Source organism: Pipistrellus hanaki, assembly GCF_964339955.1.
Source record: "Pipistrellus hanaki genome assembly, chromosome: 3".
Lineage (NCBI taxonomy): Eukaryota > Metazoa > Chordata > Mammalia > Chiroptera > Vespertilionidae > Pipistrellus > Pipistrellus hanaki.
Window position 1 is genome coordinate 119,442,740 of NC_140505.1, and position 14,082 is coordinate 119,456,821.

At 45.3% G+C, this 14,082-nt stretch overlaps 1 protein-coding gene across 2 annotated transcripts in view; it reads right to left on the bottom strand.

Moving 5' to 3' along the window:
• METTL25 (methyltransferase like 25) overlaps positions 1 to 12,621 on the bottom strand; it is an 86,087-nt gene extending 73,466 nt beyond the window's left edge. For both annotated transcript variants that reach the window (XR_014794618.1, XM_084878859.1), the window contains exon 1: positions 12,033 to 12,621. Coding sequence is in view for 1 of the 2 variants with exons in the window: in XM_084878859.1 (XP_084734985.1) it covers positions 12,033 to 12,594 (562 nt within the window). In the remaining variant the exon portion in view is untranslated. The remainder of the gene's footprint in view (positions 1 to 12,032) is intronic.
• Positions 12,622 to 14,082: the final 1,461 nt, after the last annotated feature.

Here is a 14,082-nt window from a genome sequence, read left to right on the forward strand (position 1 = left end):
GGCCTGCGGGATTGGGCAGAAGCCAGCTCTCTGATTTCTCCCAAGGGGCCCCAGATTGCGAGAGGGCACAGGCCAGGCCGAGCGATCCCACTGGTGCACGGTTAGGGCTGGGGAGGAATGCGGGAGGCTGGCCAGCTGGGGAGGGGCCACAGGAGGGCTCCACGGCATGCCCAGCTTGTCTCACTTAGTCCCAATGGGCCCGATCGCACCAGCAAGCTAACCTACTACTGGTCAGAGCATCTGCCCCCTAGTGGTCAATGCATGTCAAGCGAGTGGTTGAGCAGCCTTGGCATATTATGCTTTGATTGGATGAACAGGTGAACAGACGACCTGACACTTAGCATATAAGGCTTTTATTATATAGGATATAGGATGATCAAAAGTTTCTATTTTCAGAAAATAACCAAAACCTAGGAATAGATTTCTAGAAACTGAACAACTTCAAAACTCAATTTAAAATTAGAAGTATTTAATAAATGAAATAAACATTATCCAAAAAGTTAATTTAAATTTAATAAATCAATGTGATTGTTAACCAATAAACAAATTCCAGATTGCAAAACTTCAAAAAACTGATGATATAATTGTAAAGGCTATTTTTTAAAAATGAATGCATTTCAGTGCATTAAGTGCTCTGAAATCAATTTCTTATTCTTCTCTTGTTCCCACCACAGACATTTCCTTCCCTACTTCAACTACCAACCCCACTGTAGGCTCTGCTCCCCACGGTGCCTCAACAAATGCCAGTGTTTTAGGAACTAACTGTGCCATTGACCTCTTACCGAAAAGACCAGTATTTCTTCTGTATGCATTGACACGGGTCTACACTTCCAGGCTTTCAAGAATAAAAGAGATTTTTTCAGATTTTTATTATTGAGGCAAGATACATAAAAGACTTTTTATCCCAGGTAAACTGTAATTGTAATTAAATTACTAAAGAGGGATTTTGAGAGAGTGAAATTGTCACAACTTTCTCTTAAAATTGTACTTTTCTGTGCACTTTATTAACATTTTATTGAGTTTAATTTCTTCTGTTATTCTTATTCTAAACTCCATTATTTACATTTCAACATTAATACAAAATATACACATGTCTAGTCTACTATCTCATAAATTCAGTTATAACATTTGCCAAGAAATAGGCAAAAGGAATTTGTGTTAAATATATTTCTCTCTATCTAGTTCCTATTGTATCTCCAGCAGACCTTATTCTTTACTTGCTTAATATTAGTAATGTACATAATTTATAACAACCAAATCAATTTTATTCTTTGATGGCTGCTGTATAGAGAACATAAAATGTAGCCTAAACTTTAAGTTTTGACGTTTTATTTAACTAATCAAATAAGAGGGGAGAATTAAGCTTCAGTAGTTGACAATTGGTGATTCCCCTCACAGAGGACCTATTTTAGCACTTGATTAAGATGAGTTAAATAAATGTTTAGAAATATGTAAATATACCATAATAAAGAACAAAAAGTTATAAGAAGAAAATGCAGAATGAGCAGATGTGTTGGACTAAATCAAGATAAATTTAAAGAGCTCTGTGACCAATAATGCTTTCAACCTCTTGTCCTGAGATGTAAAGCTAGAGGCCTATGAATCACCCATAGCTGTATGTAAAGTTTCATGTCCATTTGTGAGCATAGATGGACTATTTGGGTTATCTCAAATTCAATAGATCTAAAACAGAATGCATTATTTCCCCAAACAGCTCCTCTACTGATTTTCCTAATTTTGCTAATAGTATTATTCATTATTATTCTTTAAGACCTTCCCAGAGTGAAAATATTGGAATTATCTCTGATTCCTCCATTTTTATGAACTCTATATAAATATCATTCACCAAGACTTCCAATTTTCTTTGTACAATATCTTTTCAAACTCACTTTCTTTTATTTACTTATTTTTAATTAAATTGATTGGGTGACATTGGTTATTAAAATGATATAGGTTTCAGGTGTACAATTCTATAATACATCAACTTTATATTGTATTGTGTGTTCACTACCCCAAATTAAGTCTCCTTTTATTACCGGAGGATTGAATTCCTCTGTTGCTCCTGGGAGTGAGGTTCTTACAATCACTTCAGAAAATGAGTTTGCTAAGATTTGCATGTGGAAAAAGGTTTTATTTGTGTGAAGTTACATTTCTCAGGTTCCAAAGTACCCTGCCCCTCAAGCCAGTCTGGGAAAGGTGCAGTTGGGGTTCCAGCAGAGCCAGAGGAAGGCCAGTGTCCAGAGTTTTCATTTTACGTTGTAGCCAGATGTGGCTTAGTACCCAAGCTCATTAAAGCCCATTCGTCCACGTAAGGTCCCGAGTGCTATGTAGGATTAGGGAAGCGTGTCCCTGACACAGGAGTCACAGGAGCCTGGTGCCCTAAAGCTAAGAGCTAGAGAAGAAGGGAGGGAGGCTTCTCTGTTTAGAAGTTTATCTAGATATATAAAAGCCTAAATGACCATTAGACTGGTACTATGATGTGCACTGACCACCAGGGGGTAGACGCTCTGACCTGTAGGTTAGCTTGCTGCTGGGGTCCAGCCAATCGAGACTGGGCTAGACGGGCCAGACATACTTAGGACCCCTCCCATGACTCCTCCCCGGCCCCAATCATGCATCAGTGGGGTCCCTTGGCCTCACCTGCACCCTCTCACAATCCGGGATCCCTCGGGGGATGTCCACAGACCAGGTCGAGGGACTCCACCGGTGCACGAATCCATGCACCAGGCCTCTAGTATATTTAGGTTTTACATGTTTGCAGTGGCAATGTCCATTGTGGCCACTTATTTGTTCACAGATATGACTGGCAGACAAGTAGGTACCTTCCCACATCACTCAGACCTTCCTGAGCATGTGTCTAAATGGCATTTGTCCAGTCCCTTTCCCCCATCAATCAGTGGGAACAGACTTGAATGGAGAGTGTTAAATGCAGATTTTTGGCAAATCTGTATAAAATGGCATGCCTTTATTATTCGATTTCCCCTTTCCTTCTTTCCTGTTAAATAATAACCAGGTTATTATAATAGCATCACTTCTATTACTATTTATTCCCCCTTTACCCTTTTCTATCTCCTCCCACCCTCTTTTCCCTGGGGCAATTCACCATCACTTCCTTTCCATTTCCATCTTGCCCCAGAAACAGTGTTCACCTCTAGACTAGCACAAAAGGATCTTAACCCATGTCCTCAAGGAAGGATGATTCCAAACTATTTACCAAACTGTCTCCAGAAATTGACTATAATATTTTTTCCTAGCCTGACTTGTACGAGAGGCCCAATGCACGAGGAATCTGTACAAGAGCAGGCCTTCCTTCCCTCCGGCTGCTGGGACCCGGGACCGGGCTTCCCTCACAGCCCAGCTTCGTCCAGATTACAGGGGTCTTCAAACTACGGCCCGCGGGCCACATGCGGCCCGCAGAGGAGTCTGATCCGGCCCGCCAGGTTTTTTGGGCAGTGAGCGCAGCCGAGGTGTTACAGTAGGAATTAGTTCATATAGTCCGGCCCTCCAGCTCTCTGAGGGACCGTGATCTGGCCCCCACTTTAAAAAGTTTGAGGACCCCTGGTCCAGAAGGTCGTCTGGCCTAATTAGCATATTACGCTTATATTATTTGCTCTGCGTTCCTTACTATCCCCAAATCTCTTTACTCTTTTGCTTACACTGTTCTACTTTCCTGGAAGACCTATATACTCTCTACTTAGCCATATTAAATTCAACAAACATTTCATGAGTGCCCGCTCTGTGGCACTTATTATATACTAGGAACCAGAAATCAGACTAGGAAGAGTCAAAGTTAACAAACCATTTATAACAAAATGTGCTAAGTGCTCGAATACAGGTAGAAATAAAAGAATATGTAGATGACAAGTTTGGTAGTAATTAATTTAGTATAATTTGACCTGGGCTTTGAAAGAAGATGAGAAATAAATGAATGTGTATTAAAAAGATGGGGTGGGAGAGTTCAGCATATACCCAATTACAGAGGGGAAAAATGCATGGCATATCAGGAAACAAGGCGGCTAAAGTATAAGGGATATGGGTAGAAAGAGAATGGTTAAAAAAGCACCGATAATCCTATACTACTCCCTCTTATTCCCTCTCTTCAACTCTAGCTGAAGACACATTTTAAAAATTGAGAACTGACATCAAATTATTCAGCCACCTCCCTGATGAAAGTTTATCAGGTAAGAAGTTCATCCTTTATCAACTTGGCTGACCCAATAACAACTTGCCATAGGCTTTTCATCCCAAGATACCAGCTGATCCAGGCCCTCAACATGATTATGGCTTTAACATTAGGGATTATTAGGGAATAGAGATTGAAAACTTTAAATCATGTTTCCATAGGGTTTGAGCACTGGAAGCAACCCTAGATATCTTTTCGTCAAATGATCCATAACTATTTTCATTCTTATTCTGCTTTGAAAATGTGAGGCGAACTCCTGAATTCATTTTCAAGGGGAATAAGGAAACTGACTGATGCCCACAAACCAGGAGCCATAGTCTTTGGGGGCCAGGAAGATTACTCCAGTTTGTGAAGTTAGAGAGGGGAAGAGAATACACCCAGCAAAGGGAGCTATACCACAAAGTAGTCAGATTTTTATTTTTTATTTTTCCAAGAGAAGCTGTAAATCTGGATTTGTGTGTATGAATTTTGAAATGCTTCCTAAAATATTAAAAAAATGTAAACTTATTGGCCATGCAAGACATGTTTATAAGCCATGTGAGACTGGGGTTGGCTATTTTTCCATCTCAGCTATTGATGAACACCTTGGCAGTTACTTCTTAAATGAGAAAGTTGAGGCCCACAGCTAAATGTCCTGTGCACGATATACAGCTAGTCAGAGCTAGAGATGGAAAGAAGCAGGTCTCTGACTCTGGGCTTCTTTTGCCTCTACCTGCAGGGAGCAGAATATAAAGAAGGTGACCAATATTTATTATGCTGACTCACTTATATGAGTAGGTTTTAACATCTACCTCATTTACTTTTATATAACCTATTCAGGCCAGAATTGATTCCTATTTTTAAAAATTAAAAAAAAACTGAGGCTCAAAAGCTAAACTAATTCACACAGGATTACATAGCACTAAAGCGTCAGAACAAGGATTCAAATCTATAGATGATAACCACAAGACCCATGTCCTTTCTATGTTGCCTCCTATTTGCTTTCATTAATAGCGGGAGGTTCCAGGTAGAGGTGATAGTAAGTAAGGGCAGAAGGTAAAGCACTTTAATTTGTACAAAATGGAGACCTAGACGATGGGTTTTGAGCAGAGGAATGGCAAGATCAGAACTATGATTCTGAAAGATAACTAAAGATCCGTTTGAATGAAAAAGCAGTTGAAAAATAGGGTCCAGAGGCAAGAATAAGAGCTCAGGGTTATTGGTAAAATTCTGCTGCAAAATTAAGAAAAGCGGGGGCCAAGCTATTTGTTGTGGACATAAACAACAGCAGATCCAAGAGAAATGGAGGAAGAAATAAGCCTGAGTAACAGGAAGGATGTTAATACCTTTACAGAGGAGCCACTGAGGTGATGAATGAGGAAAATAAAAGAAATATGAACACCAGCAGTCATGAGGCCATGTAGGCAAGTTGCTTTTTTCCTTTCTTCTTTCTTTATAAATCAGGGAAGAAATCTAAATTATGATAAATCACAAAGCTAGATTACTATAACTGCAAGCTTCCAGTGAAATGTTAATGATGTGACGTAACTTAAACAAACAACAACACAAATGGATATCTAAACAAATAGAAGATTTTCAAATTTATTCTGATTGGCTAAACAAAAGTATCATTAAGTAGAATTGGGGGGGGGGGGGGTGATGCCTTAGATGAGAGTACTGTCCATGAATTTTGTTTTACCAAACTTTTTAATGATTGAAAATTACGGAGAGGGGTGGAGAGCAGAAATGGGGGGATTACCATTGAGAACTAGAATATAAATTAAATTCTTAATGGACTCATCTGGAAAATATGACCGCACTTTCTATAAATCAAATAAACAAAGTATGATGATAAATTATTATGGGTTTGCATTTCTGCTCATCTTTACTTGTAATTTCAGGAGCAGCCCAGGAAAAACTAAGAAAGGAATAAACAGAGTTCAGAATAAATGACACGAGGAAAGTGAATGAATAAAGGTTAAATACAACAGAGCAAAACAGACGTCACTAATGCTTTCTCTATTCTCCCTTTTTATTTCCAACGTGCTTCCTGGCTCCGTGTGTCCCAAATTACAGGTGAGCGCCATTTCAATACACCAGTCACTACCATCACCACAACCAACAAACACTACCAAGACTGGACAAAAAGAAATTTAATCTATTAAACAAAAGAAACACAATGAGAGCGAAAGCTCGACAAAGTAATAATCTATCGTGGGCATACACTCTGTGCTGTTCAGGTAAAATACAGTAAGTTAATTGTACAGATGCTCACCAAGAGGAACCTGGCCAGAGTGTATCGTTGTTATCTAGCAGAGAAATGGCCTGACCTCTTTGAGCTGCCATTGCCCGAAGTCTCCGTGGGCTATTTTAATAGCCTCCATCTATCTTGTCTTCTTGCTTCCTGCCTTACCTGCAATAGCCATTCCTCCACACAGAAGTCAAAATCATCCCTCTGAAACATAAGTCACGTATCACGCCACCACACAAAGCTCCTCAAAGAGCTTTCCCCGCTGCTCAGAGTAAAAGCCAAGCACTCGGTACGGCCTACAAGTCCTGCACGAAGCGGCCCCAGCTCACCTCTCAAACCTCCTCTCTCAGCGGGCTAACCTGCAGCTCCGCTGTGTTCCAGCACACCCGCAGGCCCCGCGTGGGCGCCTGCTCTCCACCGGGCCGGAACACCCTTCCGCAGACAGCTACCTGCCTGGCTCCCTCACTTCTTCAAGTCTCTGTTCAAATTTTGTCTGGATAGGTAAGACTTCCTGATCACGGCCACTGTTCCTAAAATAGCATTTCTCTCCACCACACCATTGTCTTTCACTTCCCCACGCCCGTCACACTTTTCTTTTTTCTTTTCTTTTTTTTTTTTAAATATATTTTATTGATTTTTTTACAGAAAGGAAGAGAGAGGGATAGAGAGTTAGAAACATTGATGAGAGAGAATCATCGATCAGCCGCCTCCTGCATACCGCCTCCTGCACACCCCCTACGTGCCCTTGACCGGAATCGAACCTGGGACCTTTCAGTCCGCAGGCCGATGCTCTATCCACTGGGCCAAATCGGTCCCGGCCCATCACGCTTTTCATCACTATATTTACTGCTGCCGGATAGTATGTACAGAGCTGACTGTATATCTACCCTCACCGCCAGTGACCATCAGCTCCATGAGGACAGGAACTCTGTGTGTTCACACCGTCACCGTAGGGCCTAGGACAGGGCCTGGCAGGTAGATGGTACAAAATAAGCATTAGTCAAACACATGAATGGACTGAGTGCCGCTATTCGTTAGGCATATTCCCAACTCTTTCTACGTATTAACTCATTTACCTTCCATAGCACTCCACCACGTGGGCACTATAATGACCCCCGTTTTACAGATGAGGAACGGAGGCACAGAGAGTTAAAGCCCAAGCTAACAAAGCTAGTAAGTTTGGGATCCAGGACTTGAATCCAGGCAGCGTCTGCAAAGCCTACTGAACTATCGCTCAGGCTGTCACAGATGAGGTGGCTTAAACAACAAATACGTGTTCTTTCTCACCGTTCTGGAACCTGAAAGTCCAAGATCAAAATGCTGCCAGGGTAGATTTCTGGTGAAGCCTCTCTTCTTGGCTTTTAGATGGCTGCCTCCTCCCTGTATCCTCACACAGTTTTCACCAGTGTATGCCCTCCTAGTGTCTTGTCCTCTTCCCATTGCAGTGGGCGGCAAACTCATTAGTCAACAGAGCCAAATATCAACAGTGCAAAGATTGAAATTTCTTTTGAGAGCCAAATTTTTTAAACTTAAACTTCTTCTAATGCCACTTCTTCAAAATAGACTTGCCCAGGCCATGGTATTTTGTGGAAGAGCCACACTCAAGGGGCCAAAGAGCCGCATGTGGCTCTCGAGCCCCCGTTTGCCAACCACGGTCCTACTGGATTCACCGACATGGCCTCATTACACATTAATTACCTCCTTCAAGGCCCCATATCCAAATACAGTCACAGTGGTGATTAGAGCTTCAACATATACATTTTGAAAGGACACAATTCAATCTATAACACCCATAATTTATGTCTCTGAAATATAGCTATTTTATTTTATTTATTTACTTTATTATTTAAAAAAAATTTTTTTAATTTTATTGATTTTTCCACAGAGAGGAAGAGAGAGGGACAGAGTCAGAAGCATTGATGAGAGAGAAACATCAACCAGCTGCCTGTTGCACACCCCCCACTGGGGATGTGCCCGCAACCAAGATACATGCCCTTGACCGGAATCGAACCCAGGACCTTTCAGTCCGCAGGCCAATGCTCTATCCACTAAACAAAGCCGGTTTCAGCAAAATATAGCTATTTTAAGCATCTCTTTTTTTATTTTGGAGAATCAAGTTTGTGGGTGGTTTTTTTTTGGCTCGGTCTTTTCAGTTGAACTGAGGAGAAGAAACTTTCAGGACTGACTGGGCCCAAAGATCACCTGGCAGGAGAAATGGACTGAAATGGTGACACGGAGGATTTCAGAAACGGCTTGTTCTCATAAAACACCAAATGATTGTGCCAAACATCTGTGAGTGGCTTCCAAACACCGAGCATTAGCGCGCTGCAGCTCGGGAATTGTGTTTATTTGTAACTCCTCATACAAAACCGGCAGAAAACCATACTTCTTGTGAGTCCCCGAAGGAAAGCTGCTCCAGTCTCCTGGCTGCTCCTGAAACACACCGTGCAGGCTCCCCGCTCCTCCCTGCCCCCCTCCCTCCCCCCCCCCGCCCCCCCTTCCCCCCCCCCACACACACACCCAGGGCCGGGCCTCCATGCTCCCTGTTCTCATTATCTGGCCCGCTTTCCCTCCAGGTAGCTTCATGGCTCATTTCCCCCCTTATTTAGATTTTCTTCCAGTGTCATCTCCATGAGGGCTTGCTGAAACCATCTATTTAAAATTGCAAACATACTTTCCTCCTGCACTCAGCCTCACCTCCTCTCTCTACTTAATCTTTCTCTGTGGCACTTTTTGGGGGAGGGTGTGGGAGGGGTCTAACTCTTCCCTCCAGAAGGCAGGCAAAATGAAGGTGAGGATTTTTGTTGTTTTCCTTGACTGCTATTTCCCCAGCTCCTATCAGGGGTCCTCAAACTTTTTAAAGTGGGGGCCAGATCACGGTCCCTCAGAGAGCTGGAGGGCCGGACTATATGAACTACTAATTCCTACTGTAACACCTTGGCTGCGCTCACTGCCCAAAAAACCTGGCGGGCAGGATCAGACTCCCCTGGGGGCTGCATGTGGCCCGCGGGCCATAGTTTGAAGACCCCTGTCCTAGATAGTGCTGGCCCACAGGAGACATTGCTGAATGAATGAATGAATGAACGCCTCCAAGGTCACACAGCTGGTAAGTGGTAGCACAGGCGTTTGAACCCTATCAGTCACAAAAGTCTAAAAGCTTAACTGTTAAATTATACTTTTTATTTAGCGAACAATTCTTAAGTACAAATCTGGTCAAAGGATTCCACTGCTCTTCTCTGACACACACAACAGACTGCAACTAGGAATGGAGAAAAATGCCCATCTTCAAATAATCTTACAGAAACAAATTAATATTCCTTACAGGCATAAATTGTAAACATTCATTTTTTTTTTAACAATATAGGCAACTGGGCCATCTGTAAAATTAAATATTTTGTTTCCAGGGCCAACGACATTTCAAAGGTGAGCAACTGAGTCCAGATCCCATTTTTTTGTTGGATAGATACAAAACTGATTGTAAGGTTTTCCCAAAAGATGTTAGAATTTTATCCCTAGCCTAAATAAGTGGTGTCCTTTATTCAATAATTTACTTACTTGCCAAATATTTATTAACCTCCTAATCTGAGTAGGCACTGGTTTAAGCAATAAATATACAGCAGTGAACAAAACAATTCTTTGAAGGGGAAACAATAAAAACAAAGCTAAAGTTAAGGAATGTATTAATGTCCTAAAAAGTACCGGTTTTGATAATAACGGCCTTTGGAATCCATCCCTAAAGAAGTCCGACCATAGTTTTATCCTGGTGGCCAAGGGCTCAGACCCTGGAGTCAGAAGTTTGAAACCCCATCAAGAGCTGGGCCCCTGACGAACTAACTCCTCAACTTGTAATTTCATAACTTGGGGAAACAGAACCCATCCCGCAAGGCTGCCAGGAAGATTAAGAGAGAAAATGTGCAAGAAAACACTTACTAGTAGTTCGGTGCAGACTAAATAAAAATATTAATTAATCCCATTGCTATGATTGGAATATGAAAGACAACCTAATTCTGCCATTGCGTGAAGACAAAGTGAAAGCCACAGGAAAGTCCGGGCCTTACACGTAAAGGTACAGTTACTTTTCTCGAGGGGGGAAGCTGCCATGCGTCACTCATTAATGCAGTCACGTAACAAATATTCATGGAGCATTCAATGCATTAAAGCCAGGGATTTGGCTAGTTCCTGGGGATACATCTGTTTATAGGAAAGACATGGTCTCTGCCTTTTTGATGTGCAACTTGCCACATTCTCCGAAGTATAATAGTGACTATCAGGAGAGCAAACTGAAGACATGCCTAACTTTCTCAGCAATAAACTGTGACTTAGAGAGAAGCCAGTATTCACCACGTCCCGCTACAGGAGGCTCCTCCAGCGGAGCTTCGCAGTCAGAGAACGCCCAGTGCCACGGTTCACTCGCAGCAGGGCCAAGGCCGGAGCACCTGGAAGCCAAGGGGCGGCCCAGGCGCCTGTCCGGGTCCTCTCCTCATTCCACTCCCAACACGCACCGCCTGGGTTGAATCTAAGTTTCTTGAGGGTAAAAAACAAAACAAAACAAAACAAACAACAACCAAAAAAGCCCCACAGCCTACCAAAGCTCATGGCACGTCCTAGCTACTTTCTAAGCAATGTTCAAACGAACTAATAAATATTCCAGATGATATAACCATCTCTTCTTCCCTGAACTATGGAACTGGTCTTCTCCCTGGCCTCTCGGCTTTTGCCCTGTTAGTCTGTTCTTCCGATGATGATCGTCAGAGCTATCCTTTCAAAGGTGAGCCAGGTCCCCACATAGGCTAAAGGGTTCAGTCCCGCTGAAGAGCCAACACCCTCTCGGGCGGCCCGGCTCCGCTCCTCCGCGCCCGGGGCTGCCAGGCGGGTCCAGCCCCCGCCTGGGCCCGGGGCGCCCGCCCTCCGCTCTCCGCTCTCCCCGCGGGCCGGGACCCGAACCCCTCCCGGCTGAGAGCTGCCCTGCACAGCTGCCGTCACAGGCGCCAGGTTTCCCCTCATCACCATTTGACATTATCTTTTTAAAATATATATATTTTATTGATTTTTTTTTACAGAGAGGAAGGGAAAGGGATACTTAGAAACATCGATGAGAACCATCGACCAGCTGCCTCCTGCACACCCCCTACTGGGGATGTGCCTGCAACCAGGGTCCATGCCCTTGACGGGAACCGAACCCGGGACCTTTCAGTCCGCAGGCCGACACTCTATCCACTGGGCCACACCGGCCAGGGCCGTTTGCCATTATCTTGATGGATTAAATGCTGAGGTCCTTTTCCGCCGTGTTTCCACCCGGAACCTAGAGGCATTGTGAGGACCCTGTTCCCCTGTTTGCTCCCGTCAACGATGACTGCCGAGTTACTGGACGAACGGGCGCCCCTGCCGGCCTCTGGTCCCCTTTCAATGGTGGAGACACACAGGCTCCCAGGGACCGAAGCGGGGTCCCCGGCCCGTGTCCCCGCCCACCTCGGCGGCCCCCAGGACAGGCCTCGCGGGCCCCGCCCAGGCCCGCCCCCGGCTCGCGCGGTTCCGCCCGCCTGCCGCTGGAGGGCGCGCTTCGCAGGGCGGAGCCTCCTCTCCGCCTCCGGGCCCGCCCCTCCCGCCGCCGCCGTTCACCTGCTCCGCCCTCGGGCTCCGCCAGGGGGCGCGCCTCCGCGGTGCGGCCCTCCGCCGTGTCCCTCAGCACCTCCAGCACCGTCTCCGGGGGCAGGTCGACCAGCTGCTCCCACACGGACTCCGTGTAGAAGTCCACGGTGTGCGCATTGGAGATGGGCAGGGCCTGCCTCAGGAACCGCAGCAGCCCCTGCAGCTGGGCGCGCAGCGTGGGCAAGTCCTGGGCCGCCGGGAGCGGGCTGGAAGCCGCCATGACGCTCCCCCGCCCGAGCTGTAGATGGCGCCAACGGGGACGCGAGGCGGGGGCTCCGCGGAGAGTCGCACAGGCCGGATCAGTCGAGCTCCGATCTAACACTGCGGTTGGGCGATGGATTGCTTCCGCCTGGTGACGTGCTTTGACCGCGTCCGTTGTGATTTTCCCCGGCGACGCGCTGGGTACTTCATGGCGCCCGCGAGGCCGGCGCCGGGGCGGCGGACGGCGAGTTGGGGGACGCCGGCCGAAGGGTTTTCTCCGGTCGGATTCAAGAATAAGAATGTGAAACAGAGGACGTGGCGGCCGAACCATGCGCAGGCCTTCGCGGGGAGCGTGCGCGAGGGTAAGAAGGCAGCCCTCCGAGGCCCCGGGCCTTTAACTCCGTGGGAGGGAAGCGGGACTGAGGACCTGGGCCAGGCCCTCCCCGGGGCGGAGGGCGTCACCCCTCGGCCAGCTGAAGCCCTGGGGTCTCAGCTCCGGTGGGAAGGCGAGGCAAGGTTGGTGAGCGTCTTTTTTTTTTTTTTTTAATACATTTTATTGATATTTTACAGAGAGGAAGAGAGTGGGATAGAGAGTTAGAAACATCGATGAGAGAGAAACATCGATCAGCCGCCTCCTGCACACCCCCTACTGGGGATGGGCCCTCAACCAAGGTACATGCCCTTGACTGGAATCGAACCTGGGACCCTTGAGTCTGCAGGACGATACTCTGGTTTCGGCTGGTGACCGTCTTTCACCATCTCCTCCCACTGAACCTCCATTCTTGTTCAGAACTCTTCCTCCACGTTTACCCCCGAAGGCGTTAGCACAGAGCCTCTGCGGTGCCGTGTGTGGGTGTGTTGTGTGTATACATTGGGGCATGCCTTACGGAAAAGGATGGAAAGTACAAGGCCAGACATCTGCCCCACACCCTTGCTGGTAACAGATAACCCAGAGCCCTCCGGTCTTCTCTTACCGGCCTTCCTTTCCTTTGCTTTGGTTCATGTTTGTCATTTTGTCCTGTTGTCTGTAAGTTCCCGCAGAGCTCATACATCTTAAGTTCAGGTAGCTGTTCAGGATGTCATGGACCATCTTTCTCTCTTGTGATGAGCTGCTTTTAAAAGTAGGTCGTACAGTAGTGTCTCTAAGGTAAAATAATAGTTGTGATCTGTATTTTTTAAGGCTTTGTTGAAGACCTAAGATGGATTAAGGAATTTGTTTAGATTTCCGAGTGCAATAAACTGGAGTCGGGCAACGCTCTCTAAGTCATGTTGCCTTATTTGAGATTCTTACTTGAAGTGTCTTCATGACTAAGTTTGCAAAAAATCAACATACTGTTCACTCCGTTAGTTTAAACTTGTTTTCTTGAAATGACCTTTCAAAGCAAAACAAAGCAATTCTAGCATCTGAATGCGATGATGGAAAAGTCACAGCTACATTTTTTCATGCCACTTGTTTTCTGAGAAAGTAATTACCGATTTATGTTCTTCAATGTAGGACAAGGCTTTGCATTTCGAAGAAAATTGAAGATTCAGAAAAATTACAAGAAATTGCTATGGCGGAAAAACAAGGCTCAAACATCACAGGAATCCCAATTCAGAGATCGATATCCCGATCACCTGAAGCATCTTTATTTGGCCGAAGAGGAAAGGCTGAGGGAACAGCGGAGGAAAGCTCAGCAGCCTTTGTCAGAAGAACAGGTGAATCAGGCTTTGCCCACAGAACCATGTGACACTGACCAGGCTTTGTCTGAAGAGCATTGTAGCGTTGAGCAGCCTCAGCCAGGAGAACAATGTCAAGAAGAAAGGGTAAAGTATGTAT